General features: G+C 38.3%; 1 protein-coding gene across 7 annotated transcripts in view; it reads right to left on the bottom strand.

The window, feature by feature from the left end:
* Window positions 1-537: 537 nt before the first annotated feature.
* Window positions 538-19394, bottom strand: part of SLC8A1 (solute carrier family 8 member A1) — a 519883-nt gene continuing 501026 nt past the window's right edge. For all 7 annotated transcript variants that reach the window (XM_043983113.1, XM_043983112.1, XM_043983115.1 and 4 more), the window contains one exon: window positions 538-3807. In XM_043983113.1, the coding sequence (XP_043839048.1) occupies window positions 3431-3807 (377 nt within the window). In that variant the 3' untranslated portion in view covers window positions 538-3430. The remainder of the gene's footprint in view (window positions 3808-19394) is intronic.

Genomic DNA, 19394 nt, shown 5'->3' with positions numbered 1-19394 from the left:
GCTGGGTTTATGGAATTAAAGGCAATGCAATGCATGATGTTAAAGACTCTATGCCCTCAAATGTCCTTGGGGAGACTTTCAGTTGTGAAGCCTCTGATCAGCCTAATTGGGTCTGATTGACTTGAAATTAACACTCTGAATATTGACCAGAGAATCAAGGATGCAGTTCTTGGCTGTAGACAGAATTTGGCCATGGTAGGAAGACAAATAGGATGAGAAAAACAAATATTAAAATGGAACCATGTCAGATTATTATATATTCTCTTCATTTTTCTTAAGACTGAAATTCCTCTTAAGAAGCCCATCAAACTGTTACTCTGATATCCAAGTGGGATGGCTTGGGGCATTCAAAATTGAACAACTCAATGGCTGTCATTTGGGAAAGACTGAACCTTGGGAATCTATTTTCCATCGTTTGCATAGTACCACCTTCTCAGTTTTTTGTTTCTTCAAATCTTAAAAAAATAAAAAGGAAGAACTAGATGACAATGATAAGAGAAAAGGCATTTGATACAGAACATGCTGTGTCACTACCAGTTAAATCAGAAACAATTAGAAACTTTATTTGTCTGTGTCAATGATGTGTACCATTTATAAGGAAGAACATTCTCTTCCTAAATCTGTGCACAATACACACAAAATGAAAGAATCAAACAAACTAAATGAAATAACTTTACACAAATATAATTATAATAATAATTAACAAGAACCCTGAACAACCAGATTCTAGTGTTGATGTTTTCCCTACTGAAACAAAAAGAAGAAAAAAAAACTGCAAACAAAAAACCCCCAGAAAATCCCAAAACAAAACACTTCACCTCTTGAAAGTGAAATTGAAAAATATTTCATTATATTTTCTTGTGAAAATCCTCTATGAGGATGTGATCATTCCAAATATGGCTAAAAAGGTGTGCAAAGAATCTTTAACTGATTACACAACTCACATATGTGGATTATCATTATTCAACAGTTTCTATTTCAGCTTTGTATTTAGGCAGCTGCCTTTGAGTTTACTGCTGATTGTCATGTACCAGGAATATGTCTCTCATAAGGGGGACAAAAGAGCGCAGGGGAGACTGCAGCCTTGTCCTGCCCATAAAAACCAGGAAATGGATCATTTCATTACTTTGAATCTCCAACATGAATCTACACTTGCACACTATCCTGTCATACTCCTAGTTTAAGTGCCTGGCACACAGTAAGTGCTTAATAAATGCTTATTAACTGATAGATTGATTGCCAGATTCCGCAAGGCATAAATAAGGGGTTATTCTAAACTTATATATCCATTTCAAGCTAGAAAAGGAGATACGCAAAAAGATATGATCTTGACTTTTTTTTAAAACTTGATTGAATTATTGTTCGTGATTTTTCCCCCTTCCTTTGATCATATAGGTGACCTCAAGGACTCCATGAGAGGTTTTTTACTTTTACATCATTTTAACAAATACAATGAACTGAGGATGGTGGGGAAATGTTTAATAAACATACATTTGAGTTTTATTATTTTAATACTTTGGGACTTATGCAAATGGCCAGTAGCTTCCTAGGCCTAGAGTCTTTCTTTATGTAAAACCATCAGTGATGCATAGCCAAGGTCATTCACTCATCATGATAACATCACTTTCTTCCCTAGGTTCTTTGAAACTAAAAGAATTCTTCCATTGAGAGGGCTAAACCCTCTCTTAACTTCTGAGTTATTTAGGTCTTAAGGGAGATGTAAAGGAAATGTCCTTTTAAAGGCTCATTGGTCACTTTTACCTTTTACCTTTGCTTGACCAGGAAATGTAGGTCCAGAGTAGTCTACATGGTAAGGAAAACAGAGTCTAACCTAGCCTTTTCATAACAAAAACCCCAAAAAACAAAAAGCATTTAAAAAGCCCCAAATCCAAAACCAAATTCCAAATAGAACTCTCCTTAGTACTGTCTGCCATCCATGCCAGACAGAAAGAATGTGAAATAAATACTGTTGGAAAAACCATATGCTTTTAAAGCCTAGGTACACCTCACTCACTTGTTGATCTATATAATGTCTCTCTCATCAAAGTAATTGGATGATTTTCTTATGTGTTTTGGTTCTGAGTTCCATACAGACTGATGATGATCTACATGGATGCTTTGAGATTTGCTTGGCAGCTCCCCAACAATAGCTATAACTCCCCCGGTCAATTATTGCTTCTTAGAAATTGATGTGCAGATCCATGAAAGAATAAACCATTTTCTCTCCTTACTCCAAAATAATTGAACCCAATCACAAAATAAAAACAAATTGGTTGAAAAAAGAAAAAAAAAACCCTCTCGCTCATGTCTTCAATGTTCAATCAACATTGCTGAATGGGATAACAGTTTTTGTTATACTATCCTATATACAGATTTTTTTTCTTTTTTTTCTTTTTTTTTCTTTTTTTTCAATCCATGCACAGTGTAAAAAGTATCAGAACAACGTTCCCTAACAGGAGTATGAAGAAGAAGCAAATGTTCAGAAAAGACTGCACTGAGATTGTGTAGGGCATGAGTGTTACCAAAAATAAGACTGAAAAGACAGTCCTTGTGAGGGCCACAAAGAGACTGCTAAAGAACAGATGATTTGGATGGAGGCTTATGATATGCAAATGGAAAAGAATGGTGTGCTCTTGGAACACTATAACAACAACAATCATTATGATTTTGGTGGGGGAAGGACACTGGAGGAGGGAGATAGGGGCACTGGGTGGTAGAAGGGGTTGTGTTAATGGTAATCAGGTTAAGAAGTTAATAGAGAAGGACTAAATTGTTATATTTTTCCTTGCGAACCTTAAAAGGTTATCTTTGTAATTGCTGAATAAGAATTGGGCAATAATGTAGGGATGGCAGAGTGCTTCCTTTGGGTAGCTAAGAAGTCATCTGAACCCAGAAATCTTTACCTTTCCTCCATTAGTACATATTCACACTCTTCTTCCTGGAAACAGATTCACCTCTGCATAAGTTCTGAAGAGAAATATGGTGTTTTGTAGTAAAGTAATGAAATTCCCCCCTGCCTTTTTCCTCTTCCATACCCCTCCTATGCCCAGATGCTTAATTAAAAAAAATAATCTGGTTGATTTTTAATTGATAACTGAAAGCCCATGTTGCACTTAGGTCAGTCATTTGAAAAAAACAAACAAAAAACAAAAAAGAAAAACAAAAAGTAGTCTATCAATCTCAAGAGTACACCCTTCTAGGTAGAGTTGCAAAGATGGCCCTGCATCCATGCCTTGTTCAACATGTTGGCGCCCCTTGGGATAAGAACTCTGTTGGTTTCTTACTTCTGCCCTAGTACAAAGTATGCTCTTGAAACTGTATTCCATCAGCAGGTAAGTGGACATGACAAATGTCAGTTTCTTCTGTTCGTTATACATATATCTTTATATATATATTTATATATATAAATTTACTATATCTGATTGTTCCTTTAGAAGCCTTTTATGTGGCAGTAGGCCTCCAGGGAAGAGAAGAAAATGTACAAGAGCCACAGGAGGACAAAAAGTGAGGATGTGAGGAGCTTGGCAGTCCGGGGCCCACCCAGCTCACCTCCAATTTCCGGTCTTCGTCGATACAGCAGTACCCCAACATTGATGAAAGCAAAAATAGTGAAGAGAGTGACCGAAAATGCTAGTGTGCCAGGGGAGACCTCAAATTCTTTTCCGTTTGCTGCATGGTAGATGGCAGCAATGGACCAGGCCACGCCAATTCCCAGAAACACATTCACTGCATTGCTGCCGGTGACGTTGCCGATGGAGGCATCTGCATATTGGTCCTGTGTGGCTGCCACTTTGCTTGCAAATGTATCTGAAAAGGAAGAGAAGAAAACCAATAACTGAGAGCCAGTACTACCTAATGATGTCCATTATGTTGTAGGTATCTCTAGTCATGCATGTTTGACTAAAAACATTGACTGTGGTGTGGTGAAAAGAGCCCAGTAGTAGGCTGTGTTCAAATCACCTGTCATTAGCTCGATTGTGATGTTGGATAAGTCACTTCACCTTTGCCTATCAGGGTAACAGTTTCTTCATCTGTCAAATGAGGGAAGTAGAAAAGATGTTCTCTAAGGTCCCTATCAGTTCTATTAATCTCTATGGAATGTCCAAGATTTAGGATTTCAAAGTTCTTTTTAGGCAACATGCTATAGATAGGGAGCTGTGCCAGAAGTCAGAAAGCATGGATTCAAGTCCACTTCTTAACTAGCTGTGTGTTCTTCTTGGGCAAGTGATTTATAACCCTGGGCATGAGTTTTCCTATATGTAAAATGGATAAAACAATACCTACCTATTTACCCCACTGGGCTGTCGTGAGGATCAGATGGGATAAAAAAGGTGACCAAATTTTGATTTTGAAGTGTAGTGTCATGAGATCCCATTTACAAAACATGAACAAACAAACTACTGGGGCAAGAAGAATGATTGTATGGGTTCACAGAGCAAGTGAATAACATAATTGGAAATGAACAATTGTACTATTAGCACTTTTATCCAATGGGCCCATCCACTTGGAAGGGTTCTAAGGTGTAGATAAGTAGAATAGAACTCTTACGGCAAAGTTCTGAAGGCAGGAATATAGAGGATGCCATTGATCATTCATAGTCACAGAACCATATAATTTCACAATTTCATATAAAATGCTACATATTATTATGCTTTTAACAAGATAGTAAGATGACAAAGAGACTTGGAGCTTTGAATTTCCTGGGATCTGCAGTGAGATCCTGATCCTTCTTGGGCGCTGATCCTGAAAATGCTATTTCCTTGATTTTGAAGTGCCTCCATTCCCTTCTCTGCATCCAGAAGCTCCTATTGCTTCTCAGGGGAAAAATAAGCAAACTACTTACAATCCAGTCCCCTACAGTCAACCTATCTTTCCAGATTTATTTTGTATGAATTTCCTTAATGTTTTCTATGCTTTAGCTAAATTGCACTGCTAGTATTTACCTGATTTCATCCTGCCCTCTCCTATCTCTGTATTCAGAAAGGATGTCTCCAATGCCTAGAATACACTCCCTCCTCTTTTCTCCCTATTAACATCCTTCTCTTCCTTCAAGGTCCACTTCAAGTGTCATCTTTCTTATGAAGGTTTTCTGTGATCTCTCCCATACCCTCCAGCTTGCAGTACCTAGGTAGGTGATACACTAGATAGACCCTTAGGCTTAGAGTCAGGAAGATCTCAGTTTTCCTGCCTCAGATACTTACTAAATGAATCACTTAACCTTTCTCTCATTCTCAGTTTTCTCATCTATAAAATGGGGATGATCATAACAGCACTTACCATAGAGTGGGCTTCAGAGGATCAAATGAAATAATAAATTGAAAGCACTGTGTTAGCCTTAAAGCATTATATGAATGCTAACTAGGTACATGAGATAATATATGCAGAAAACTTAGAAAAACTTAATGTGCTATATAAATGTTAGCAATTACTAGTTATCTCTCCCCTCCAATTTTCCTTGAGCAATTTGTCTGGCCTTCTCCTATGCCATTATCCCATTCTACTGTACCGTGCATTATCCTTGAGATAGTGTACTAGAATGTATAGGCTGCTGATGATCTGGGTTTAAATCCAACCTCAGACATTTACTAGGTGTATGGACATGGGCCAATCACTTAACCTCAAAGAACCTCATTTTAGTCATCTGTAAAATAGGAACAATAAGAATTTGCTACCTACCTCACAGGGCTGTGGTGAGAAAAATATTTCTAAACCTTAAATATTATGTAAATGTGAATTATTGCTTGTGTATACCACATTCCATACATACCTCCCATAGAACATAAACTCCTTGAGGGAAGGGCTGAGTCATTTTGCATTTTTATATCCCCAAGTGCTAGAACACTTTAGGAATTGTAAAGAATTAATTGTGATTTGAGGCTTCCTCTACAAAACTTAATAACCATTGAAATATTTGTTGAATCCCTTCTTTTTGTCTGGGGGGGGGTGAGGTAATTGGGGGTAAGTGACTTCCCCAAGGTCACACAGCTAGTTAAGTGTGAAGTGTCTGAGGTTTGGATTTGAACTCAGGTCCTCCTGAATCCAGGACCTGTGCTCTATCTACTGCACCACCTAGCAGCCCTGTTGAATCCCTCCTAAGAGTGATGTCATGTTACATGACCTAGTTTTATTGATGATGAAACTGAGACAGAGATGTGGGAGAAAATGGTCAACATTTCGGAGACCATCTCATTTCTTGCCTACTCCAGGTTATCCTGAACTGTGTATGAGTGTACAAACTAAAAGGGGTGGGTAAGTCAGTAGAGGTCCTATTGCTTATGACCTTGCTTATGACCAGGTGCAATTGAAAAAACCCAGAAGCTTGGGAAAATCAGATTGGATAAGGGAAATAGTCATCTCCATGATCCTCCCTGTGTTCTGGCTTCCTGGTCTTGGGTATTTGTTCCAGCTCTGAATTCCTACTCTGGCAGTTGGCCTTTCTTGGCTGTCTTCGCATTGCAGACCTGCAAGTGCTACATTTGCTTGTCTTTCTTGAGATTATTTCAAACCCCCAACACTGTCCCTGTTTCACTGCCCCAGGCTCACTGCCCATGCTCAAAGATTTGCCTAATAACTAGCATGAATCAGCCCTGCCTCAGGCAGGATATGACATATGGAGCTCAACACATTAAACTTATTCTCTTTGAAGCAGGTTTACCATGGGGTCAGAACAAAGCCTTTCCCCAAATCGTTGTGGGGAGGAGAAGAATAGGGAAGGAATGAGAAAAGAGAAGCAATAAGCTATTCTTTAATCTAGTCCAGTGATATTTTCTTCTTGGTGTATTCATTCTCACATAATTGAGGGCACAAATTATATCATTATCATAGAACAATTACAGAGGACCAAGGAGAAAGAATAAAGCTAAAAGAATCTTAATTGTCTCTTTTGCATTTAATTACCAGAGAACATTAGGAGTTACAGTATAAGTAGCCTTAGAGAAGTAATCTAATTGTGTTAGCCATTTCAAAGGATGGGAAGCCCAATATGGGAAATGTGAGAAGCCCTGTTTCAAAATAGGTCAAGACAGGATGTCAGGTCAAGGAAAACTATAGAAAAGGTATCAATAAACAATATACATATTATGAGGCTTAAGAAGATACTAGAATTGCTTATTAGACTGATCATTCCTCAGTTTTGTATTCTTCTCTTGTAGGACCATGGGTTTGGGATATCTTTCCATATTGTTCATTTTCCTAGAGGTGAGCTCCTTCCATACAGAGTTAGTTATTGAGAATGGCTAATTTCACCCTTGTAAAGTCTCTTAGATATGTTTTCTTCTTTTCTAATCTCATAACCACTGCTTGAATGAAGGCTCTTATCATTATTTACCCAGACCATTGTAATAATCTCCTTTTTCTGCCTCATCCTCATATCCATCCTTTTTGGTTACCAATAAATATTTCATTACTAAAACTCATGGTCTTTTCTCTGGTTTTTATCCTTCTTGACTTCTCTGAAGTTTTTGACATTGTTGATCACCCTTGTTGTCTCCTGATTCTCCTACTACCCATCTGACTTCCTTCTCAATGTACTTCAAAGAATCAACATTCATACCCATCCCTCAACTATGAGTGTTTCCAAGGTTTTTAACTAGGCCCAGTTCTTTTCTCTATCTACCCACTCTTTTAATGAACACATCAGCATCTATTGTTTCAATTCTCAAATTTATGCATATTACTTCAGAACCTGTGCATAAATCTAGCCTTAATCTTTCTTTTGAGCATCAATCTTGCACTTCCAATTGTTTACTGGGCATCTACATCTAGGCATTTCAAACTTGACATATGCAAAATGGAACTCATTATTTTCCACCATCCCCAAAATTGTCCCTCTTGAAAACGGATGTATTTACATTGAGGGCATCACAATTTTTCTAGGGGTGTTGTGAACATTTATAAATCACCTATCACAGTGCGTGGCACTTAGTAAGTTCTAAATAAATGCTAGCTATTATTATTAGTAGTAGTAATAGTCATTGAACTGAATTGCACTATACTAGGAAATACCATTTTAAACTACAGATTCCATGTTAGTTGAGAATCAGAGAAGGGCTGTCATCACTGCTTCCATGGCCCAGAGGTAAGATTAGTGGATTTGAGAGGAGTGATGGTCAGGGAAGACAAGTTTGAGACCCCTGGGGAATAGGGCCCTTAATGTTCTAAAACACTCTTACTTTAGTCTTCCTTTCTTTTCTATAAGGCAACTGAACATGCACAGAATTCTTTGGAATTGAGCCACTCGTGGTATCAGAAGTGGGACTAAATGAGTCTAAGGGGATATAAGTGTGTAAGGCATTCACATCTCTAGGTTAACAAGAATGCTGACTTTCTTTTGCCCTTCCGTCCTTGTGACTCCCTAACATTTGGCAGCCTCCAACTTCTATCTCACCTTTTCCCACTGGAATGAAGCATACCCTTGGCTTGTTTGGACTGGGCAAATGTTATTCATCTGAGTTGTATGGTAGGCAATTTGTAAATCTTCAGCTCAAACACTGCTTTACAAAAGTGGAAACACATGTAAGTCTAAATCCATGCAGTGGATCTGCCAAAGATTTCAATGTTTTTCCACTTGCAACACATTGAAAGTGTTGAAAATGACTTCCAGTCATTTTTGTGTGGCTCAGGGCATAGAATAATGGGGTATGTGCCATGTGTTCAGTCATACTAACCCATTAAAGGATGAACCCATCCTACACAAATAACCAGAAGGGCAGTCTATTGCTCCACTAGGTAAATGGAAGTAACATAACATTTCCCACAGAACAAGTCCTAGAATAATTGGTTTCCAAGGTCACAGGAAATAATAAGTTCTGATTTAGAATATCTATACTACTTCAAATACCATTGAATATGTATATATGTATATTTTGTTCTGAAGCCATGATGTCATATGTTAGGGAATTCCTGGGGTTGGAATTTCCTTTATTAATTCAAATCTACAACTTGTCTGTAAGTCATAGTTTTAGAGAGTTGTCTGGGGGTGCTGAGAAGGTGAGTGGAATGCTCATGGTCACACATGTTTATGGAATGGACAGCTTTCCCAGGGCTTTGATTTGAGAGGAAATACTGAAGCTGTACGTGTCACAGGCAAGACTTCAACTTAGATCTTCCCAACTCCAAGACCAACTCTCTACCTACATTGTTAGACTGTCCTTGTCTCCTCTTTCTCTCCTTCCCTTTCTCTCTTTCTCTCTCTTCCTATCCCTCTTTTCTCTTTTTCCTCCTCTTTCTTCCTCTATCTCTCTTCCTCTCTTTCTTCTCCACTCTTTATCTTCCTCTCATGGTAGCTAGGTGATGCAGTGGATAGAGCACTGGCCCTGAAGTTAGGAGGATCTGACTTCAAATCTCACCTCAGACACTTACTAGCTATGTGACAAGTCCCTTAACCCTGATTGCCTTAAACAACCAGGGCCCTCTCCAGTCATCCTGATGTATATCTTGCCACTGGATCCAGATGGCTCTGGAGGAGAGAGTGAGGTTGGTGACCTTGCACTTCCCTCACTTGAATTCAATTCACTGCAAGTCATAACATTACCCCAATGTCATGGTCCTCTTCAATAATGAAGGACAAACAACAACCTCCTATCCCTATTCCTTTCTCACTTCTTTCCTTTCTTTTTTCCTGACACCTAGCATTCTTCAGGTCAGTTATATGCTATGGTATAGGCTAATGATTAGTACCATGAGTAAATTTAGCCTAAGTAAAGCATAATTGAGGAAGATAAATCTGAAATGAATACAAAATCATTGGATGCAGTGCAAAGCCACTTATAAATAACTTTTTGATTTCTTGCTATTTGGGATTATTAGCCCTCCTCTTCCTCTCTATTGGCATGGTTGATCCACTGTTGATTCTAAGAACAATCCATTTATGCTGCTCAGAAATATTGTGAGGAAAAAATGAGTCAAGTAAAGTGCTCTAAGAAGAAAGCTCAAATACATGAAAATTGATATAACCGTTTTAGAACAGACAGCATGCCCAGGGCTTCTGTGAGAATCAGTATCAGCTATGGAACTCTGAGACTGTACATATATCAGGGATTCCAAACTTTTGGGGAACTATGAAATACTTTGAAGATTCTCTTAATTTTAGGACCCCTTTAACCTTAAAAGTAGTATGTGGCACACAGTTTTAAAAAGTTATAACAAATTAGATAATTGAATATAGTTGCATATAGCCAGGAATGAGAATCATCAGGTTAAAGGAAAGACTTGTCAAGTTTGTTTTTATATGAAAATATATGCTGAGTCTATGTTCCTGTCTGCGTGACTCTGAATAACTCCCTTAATGTCCCTGTACCTCTAGTCAACTCTGATATAATATAAGTTATAGAGGAGGTGCCAATGTGAACTGGTAAGAGGAGTTTCCTCATTCAAGAATTTTGTATACCAATGAAATCACAGGTTCAGTTCCTATTTCCCACAGAATTATAAAATCAGAGATTTTAAAAGTGGAAGGAAGGAACCTTAGGGAATCTAACCCTCTCATCAACAAACACCATTGATTTATATGTGAAGGTGGACTTTAGTCCAGTTATAAACACTGTGAATACAAAGAAAGTGAAAACAACTCAAAAAAACAAAACCAGTCCCTCTTCTACGGAGCTCATAGTGTAATGGGAAAGACAACATACAAATATGTATAGACAAGATAGCTACTGGATTAAAACATCCAGGGAATTACTAAGGCTAAAGTGCTGAAAAAATTAGAGGAGTATACAACAGGTGGCAAATGGATCAAGGGGGAACCAAGACCAAATTCTCAAACCACAAAAATTGATCCCTGAAGAGAATGGGAATAGAGGGAGATAATTATATTAATGATTTTGGAAGACTGGATGTAGGGAGACAGAGCTGTAGAGAGGTCAAAGGTGGGCTGGAAGAGAACACTCTGTGGAGAACAGTGGAACAGAGGGAGATAAAAAAAAAATAAAGAGAAAAAACATAAACATCAGCTGAAGGGCAAATTCTATAGTACAATAGTCCCAGGGGAAGAAGACATTTAAAATAATAATAGACCAAAGACATAAAATTTACTGGTGATGTCTTCACTTTGTCAATGTATAGCATCATAGATTAAAAGTTACAAACAGAAGAAATTGTGAGTCCAACTCCCTCTGGAAACTGAGGTTCAGGGAGACTTGTTCAAGGTCAGAAGTGGGACTGGACTAACTACAGAGCCAACATTCTTTTTATTGTGCCATGTTGTATGATATCAGCAATGTGCACTTGGCAACTGAATACAATTTCTATGGCTCTAGAAAAGACTATAAAGGGAATGCAGCTAAAAACAGCTTTTTAAAGGATTTTTCTTTTCATTAAAGACTGATTACCCAGACATGAAGAACCCAGTGAATTCAAATGCAAAGTATGCACACATATATTATAAAGTGACTCAGTACTCAGCCTGCACATTACAAAAATTTCAAATTAAAAGAGAAAATGATCAAAGTTCACTCTTCAGGGAACATGTGGCAAGAAGAGAATGAATGCAAGCCAAGGATGATATCAGTTCTGTTTTCCAAACGGAAATTGGATGCTTGCTTTGAAATTAGAACGACTCAGCTCCACTCTTAAATATGACCAGAATGGACTCATTATTTAGCAAGGTCATCAGAAATGCCAAGGTCCAGTTCTAATATTCTCCTTCCTTGTCCAAATGCAGGATAATTCAATTCCAATTGCTCAAATGCTAACTCCCTATTTCTATTTAGTGCCAATAACAGTATTTTGTATCAGCATAGTGCCTTCACTTATCCAAGATGGAGTTTCTCCAACTCCTTCCTGCTTGCCTATGAGTATTTGTTGAGGACTTCTTTAGAGTCCTTTCCTTTTATTGGGCTGAATTTTCTTCTTTACATTGTCCTCTTTCTGGAACGACTCAACTGTCTTCGATCTCTTTCCTCTTAGAGCCTCTTTGAACACTAGAGTGATAAAGGGGCATGCTAGTCAAAAAAGAAAGGCAACATGGGATAGTGGATAGGATGCTAGACTTGGAGTCAGAGAGACATGGGTTCAAGTCTCACCTTGAATACTCAGAGCAAATCACTTAATGTCTTTGTGTTTCTTGAGGAAGTGGATAATTATTGATTTTTATTTATATTCCTGGTACTTGCCACAGTGCCTGGTATACAGAAAGTGCTTAATAAATGCTTGTTGCTTGATTAAGTTAATTTGTAATTTTATCAAATTTTCACTACAAGTGGAGAACCAAACTGCTGGATTTTAACAGATGAATCATCTTGGTCTTATGATAATGTTGCCAGTGACCACTTCCCACACAAGGCCTTTTCCCGGCGACCCTAGCCGCTGATGCTCCCCCTTAAAATGATCTGTCTTTGTTTTGAATTTATTTTGTATTTGCCAATTTGTAAATATTTCCCCTTTGATAGAATATAAGCTCTTTGAGAGGAAGGTTTTTTTCATTTTATTTTTTTATCCTCAGAACCCAGCAAAATGCCTGGGGCATTGTTGTGGTTAAGTCATTCAGTTGTTCAATTGTGTCTGACTCTTCATGGTCCCATTTGATGTTTTCTTGGCAAAGATGCTGGAGCGATTTGCCATTTCCTTCCAGGTGAGGAAACTGAGGCAAATAGTATTAGGTGACTTGCTCAGGGTCACAGCTAGTAAGCGTGTGAGGCCATATCTGAACTCAGGTCTTCCTGAACTTCAGGCCCTGCACTCTATACACTGTGCCACTTAGTTGTCCTGCCTGTTTCAGAGTAGGCACTTGACAAATGCTTAGTGATGATTCTTAAGATTTTTTCAATTATTTCTCAGACAAAAATGATCAAAATCAAATTATTCTTTGAAACTGGGAGGAAGTGTTGTTCATCAACAAAATGTCTTAGACTCAAGAGTCAGAAGCCTTGTATTTGAATCCAACTTTCAAGTTTGTATCACTTATTAGCCATACTACTATAGGTAAGTCATTCAAATGCGCTGTCTCTCTTTCCTCATCTGTAAAATGGGTTAATAATATCTGTGTTATCTAACTCCTAGGGTTATATTGATGAAAATGTTGTTAAACTGTAAAGCCCTATAGCAATATAGCAATGTATAGCTAGAGATGACTATGAAGAATGTATGCAAAACATTTGGAAAACCTTTAAAAGCCACTTAAGTGGTCAGTTATTATTATTATTATTATTGTTGTTGTTGCTTTGTTTTATACAAAATAAGTATAATGCAACTTGAAGAACAAATTAAGGAAATGGAAATTCTTAGTTATAGTCTCAAAGTATCCTGAGCTTAACACAGGGCTTAATAATAACAATGATAGCATTCATATAGCTCTTTGATTTTTGCAAAACACTTTACAAACATTATCTCATTTGATCCTCACAACAATGAGAGGTAGTTGTTATTATCATCTAAATTTTTACAGATGAGGAAACTGAGGCAGAGTTTAAGTGGCTTGCCCAGGGTTGCTCAATGAAGTGTCTGTAGCTGGATTTGAATGAGGTCTTCCTGACTCCTGGTCCATTCCTTCATCCTCTATGCTACCTCACTATTTCTTTTTATGCAGTTTTCTCTCATTTAGACTCAAGTCCACAGTCAACCTTATAAGGTACATTGTAAGTCACAGGACACTGCTGTCGAAAATGTATCCTCTTTATGAACAGTTATTGCTTATTCAATACTTCAGCTGGGTACACTAAATATATTCTCAGCTTTGATCATTTTTGTTTTCCTGAAGTAGGGATGCTCAGAGAAATAAGAGCCTGTGAAAATTCAAATGGAAAATGTCTGTTGCAAAATACCTTGATTATAGAGGTAGCTCTCCAATGAGAGAGGGTTAAAGCAAAGTCAGATAGAGTCATACAGTCTCAAAGGCAGAAAGAACTTTGGGGAGCATCTAGTCTAATTATTTTTTTAGTGAGGCAGTTGGGGTTAAGTGACTTGCCCAGGGTCACACAGCTAGTAAGTGTCAAGTGTCTGAGGCCGGATTTGAACTCAGGTACTCCTGACTCCAGGGCCGGTGCTCTATCCACTACGCCATCTATCTGCCCCACATCTAGTCTAATTTTCTCATTTGACACAAGAGGTAACTTAGGTCAAGGAAGAGGCAGGAATAAGAATTTATTAAGTACCTACTATGTGCCAGGCACTGTGCTAAGTGCTTTACAAACATTATCTCATTTGAGATAATTTATCTTTAATCCAAAGGGCATTACAAAGGAGGAACTGCCTAGTCTGGCTTAACATTTAGACAATAAGAGTCAATGTAGTTTGGGAGGCTCAGCAAAGCAGAACTACTTACCCAAGTATATTCTCTACCAACGCAGGCACGGAGCTTTCTCCTACCTGATCTGAAACTCCTATTGCTACCAGCACCCTTTTGGATTAAACAAAAATGGGTGCATTGTTTCTAGAGAGAAGTATGAGATCCCTGGGGTGGGTGAGGGGGCAAGGCAAAACAAAAGTCATAGGATTAGGAAAGGCCCGAAAGGCCCGCTCTGACTTAGTTTACCACAGGTATTGTTTTGGGTTTGTGGGAAATGATACTCTGTTGCTGGATGAGACGCAGGATAGCTACATTTCATATAGGTAGATATAGGAAGAGCACACCATGGCAGTAATGAGCCCTAGGTAGCTTTGGGAAAGTAGAGGGTGCTGGTCCAGGGATGGAAAATGTGATAGCACGGCATATGAGAGCATTAATAGGGTATACAGTGCATTGATGTGATATTTTCCCCACTTCTACTTCACCATTTGACACAGGGTTGGCCCCTCAGACAGAATAAGGATACACACACAGACATGCATACATATGTCTATGTATAAATATATATATTTTTTCTCAACCATTTCCTTTGAGAAATTAAATTTCATATAATGAATATATAAGCAAAATACAAAAATCAATGACAGATGATAGTTTCATTATGATGACTTATACTTTTATATCTACATTATATTTTATTTAACTCAGCTGATGAAATAGCTTGGCAGATTCAACTTGGCCAAGCAAATAGTTTATCCGAGCTTGTTAATAACATTCTTCCCCTAAAGATATAGACTTAGAAGAGTGTGTAATATTCAAGTCATTTATTATTTGTGTTTTGGCTCTCACGAGGATATGAAATTTGTAATGCAAAGACCAGAAAATATGGTTTAGCTCTAAGTTACTAAGAAAATGCATTGTATCCCACTGAATAATCAGCAGAGGCTCAACTGAAAATGGAGAACTTTCTTGCAGCAAGGGGAAACAGTGAAGTTTGCAATTTCACCGCCATGTATGTAAGAAGGATGGCCTGAACTTTCAAAAAGCTGAGCTATAGCTTCCTTAAGAGTGGGAATATTCTATTAACTGACTTTTCTGAGCACATGAATTGGCCAATTATTCATAATTCAGTGACTCTGCCTTCCTGAAGGATGTGATGAAGCAAAGATGGTATATTTCCATGAATGTCTGTAAAAGTATTGGTGATGATTGTCATTTTAGCCATAATCTTACTCCACTTTTCAGGATTGAACTGGACTGAGTCCCTAAACTCACCTTGTAACCAATTGCCCTGAGCATTCTAGGCTTAGCTTCTGGGGCAGGAAGTAGATATACTGATTCTCCTGTCCTTAACTACATGGAGTATAGGTGAACATTTCTCTACAGGTAGGATTTCAAGGACATCTAGAGGTACCCTCTCTTCACTAATATCTTCCTTACCAGCATGCTATAGTAACTAAAATACTAATTCCTTCTGATTAAGGCATTTCCTCTGGGAAAGATGCAAATATCCATGGGAAGGGTAAGATAGTAAGTAATTATTAGTCACTCATATCTTAGTGTGAATTATCTTATCAGATCCTTTCCAATGTAACAATAAGATAAGTAGGCTTAGCTGGTACAGAAATTACACCTGCACACACACACACACACACACACACACAATTTCACACATACACTGAATTAGGGAAATGTTGGGAGAAGAGAAACTTTGGTAGGAATTATTGTTAGCTGGAAGGGTAGGGTGGGGTATATGTGCTCTATGGGCTCAGCATGAGGGGGAGAACAATGAACATTAATTTCATTGGCTTCATTATTTTGCCTCTTTCTGTTGTTTTTTTCCAGGGCAATGAGGGTTAAGTGACTTGCCCAGGGTTATAGAGCTAGTGAGTATCAAGTGTCTGAGGCCGGATTTGAACTCAGGTCCTCCTGAATCCAGGGCCAGTGCTTTATCCACTGTGCCAGCTAGCTGCCCCCCATTTTGCCTATTTCTGGTTTTAATCATGGAATGAAATCCTTGGACAATGAGTATTTTCTAGGATTTGAACCCAAATCTGGCACGATTTCCATTGTACCATGCTCCCTCTTACCTACAATTTGTCCCCAGGAGAAAGAAAGCTCTTTGATGGCAGGGATGATGTGATCATTGTTTTTGTATTATTGTTGCTTATACATCATTAAGTAGACATTTAGTAGAGTATTTGCTGAATTGAAATGAATTGAGCTCTTTTTCCATGGGAAGTGGTCGATGCACACACACACACACACACATATTCATATTCTATTATTCAGACCCTTTGTATTTAGTGATATTCATTTTCTGGGTGAGACTTTAACGTTCATGGCTAGTTAAAACACAGGCAATTGGTTCACCTGGGAATAGAACCCACCTACTCTGAGCCAATCAATGCATTAACTATCCAAAGACATTTCAGATTTCCATAATGTAAAAAAAAGGACCTTTTCCCATTTTCCCATTTAATCATCTCCAGCTTGGCACCTTTGCATTGTCCTACTTCAGATGAAATTTTTAAAAAAAGAAATGAAAAAATAACTATCTAAAAAGTCTATTACAGAGAGTGAATCTACAGAGAATCACAACCTTGCTTATCATCGAGGAAAACTGTGTTATCCTTCAGCTACACTTGGTTAATGTAGGTTTCCTTTGAAAAACATAACAAAAATTGGAAGCTAAAGCAATTTACATTCACACACACACACACACACACACACACACACACAGAGGATGAACTAGCTATATATGAAGCCTCTGCAAAAAAAATCTTTGCCTGGGTACACCCAATACTTTTAGTTGCTCAGCTAATACAGCACAATGAAGTTAAATGTTTATAACTTCTAAATAACTCTACCATTGGCTGTTTCCTTAGAAAGTCAGGTGATAAGGAATTCTGAACCTTTTGTGCTTCATCGACTCCTTTGGCAATCTGCTAAAGCCTACAGACTCCTCGGAATAATGATTTTTAAACACATAAAACAAAAATACAGAGGATTACTAAGGAAACTAATCATATTAAAATACAGTTATCCAAATTTTTAAAAAGAGGTCATGGGCCCTAGACAAATGTGTTTTTGACTCTCTGGTCAAGAGTAGTATTCTTTTTTCTTTCTTTCTTTCTTTTTTGGTAGGGCAATGAGGGTTAAGTGACTTGCCCAGGGTCACACAGCTAGTAAGTGTCAAGTGTCTGAGGTCAGATTTGAACTCAGGTCCTCCTGAATCCATGGCCAGTGTTTTATCCGCTGCACCATCTAGCTTCCCCAAGGGTAGTATTGGCATGTCCCTATTAAGGGAAATAGAACCTCCAGGAGTAAAGCGGTATCCTCTTCCCTGGTCATACCGTACTTGGAGAATTGAATTTAGTTCTCATCACCCAGTTTGAGAAAGACACTCATGAGCTACAGAATGTCCAGAGGAAGGAAGCTAGGATAGTGCATGGCCTTGTAGGGGCAGGGGATCTGATAGCAGTCTTGAGCAGAGGCTTTTGTACTTCTCCCTTCACATCCTCAGTGCTTAGAACAGTGCCAGGGACCTAGCAGGTGCTTATTGAATGCTTATCATTTGATTCAAGTGTTTTAAAAAGATGGCTGTTTGGAAGATGAGTCAGTCTTAGAAGATCATAGATTTAGATCTAGAAGGGCCTGAGAAGCCAGTCACTCCAACCTGCTCATTTTATAGATGAGGAAACTGAGGTCAGGAAAGATCAAGTAACTTGTCCACGGTCACGCAAACGTATAACATCTGAGGCACGATTTGAACTCAGTTCTTCTTGCCTCCAGCTTCAACCTTTAGTCCACTGGGCCACCTAGTTGATTCTCTAGATATATTCTATTTGGCTCTAGATAGTAGAAATAGAAAAATGAGAGGAAGTTGCGAAGAAGCAAATTTAGGCTTTAAGCCAGGAAAACAACACCTAATAATTTTGTTGTTCAGTCATTTCAGTTGTGTCTGACTCTTCATGACCCCATTTGGGGTTTTCTTGGCAGAGATACTGGAGTGGTTTGCCATTTCCTTCTCCAGCTCATTTTACAGATGAAGAAACTGAGGAAAACAGGATTAAGTGACTTGTCCAGAGTCACACAGCTAGTAAATGTCTGAAACTGGATTTGAACTCAGGTTGGGTTGCCTCAAGAGGTAATGAGTACCTTTTTCACTGGAGGACTTCAAGCAGAGGCTAACCAAACACTTTTCAAAAAGAACATGAGGGTTACAATATTGTCAAAAGAAAAAATAATAGGTATTTGGAAAGTAAATTCCTTTCTAGGTAAAAGAAACAACAGCAGAAAGAAGTTTTAAATTTGATTTCAATAAACTACCTAAAGATGCTTCAGGCATACTCATCTTAAATGGTCTAGATGCACACAGTAAATTCCTGAGTGTTTTTCCAAGAGGACAGAGAGAAAGAGAGCTTTTACATCCTTCAAAGAGAAAAGAAAGCCTTTGTTGAAATATTGTGTCTAGTCTTGCTTTGTCTCATCCCATACCTTTTAAATAGCTCTCTCTGCTTTTGAAATCTTCCCTCAGTCCTAATGACTCCCTCTTTTCTTTCTTAGGGGGAGGTGGGCTGGAATCTAGAAATAGCTTCTGTTCTAGTTGTGGTCAAGGAGGTGAGGCCAAGTCCCATGGAAAAGCCCTTTGGCTGGGGCTTGCTGATCCAGCTCACACAATGGGTTCTCCCTATGATGGACCCTCATCATTGACTTAGTGACGCACATGAAGATGTGTTTTGGGCAGTTCCAGTTCCAAAAGAGAAGAAATGAACACAGTTTACTTGAATGCTTGATGTTCATTGAACACAATGAACACAATGGGGGGGGCGGAGTTGTCTTTTCCTGGTGCTAGAGAAAGCTGATTGCTTTTTGTGAACTTAAAACCAAAGAAATAAACAAAAAACCCTAGCCCCAGCCTCTCTCTGCTCCTTATAGGACAACATACTGGCCACTGGAGAATTCTTGGTTTACCATAAAAGACTTTACATTTCTATTTTTCTATAAGCTTCCATGAAATGTTAAACACCTAATTAAATACTCATAATCCCTCAGGAGATGGTAAAGCTAGGCTATACTCTCTTGAACAAGAATATAGTTAGAAGCCTTGGGAATGCCACTGTTCAAAAGCCTAAGCACACCAATGGAGTTAGGTATATCAGAGGAC

Source organism: Dromiciops gliroides, chromosome 2 (assembly GCF_019393635.1).
Source record: "Dromiciops gliroides isolate mDroGli1 chromosome 2, mDroGli1.pri, whole genome shotgun sequence".
Lineage (NCBI taxonomy): Eukaryota > Metazoa > Chordata > Mammalia > Microbiotheria > Microbiotheriidae > Dromiciops > Dromiciops gliroides.
This window is presented reverse-complemented; position numbering and strand designations above follow the sequence as displayed.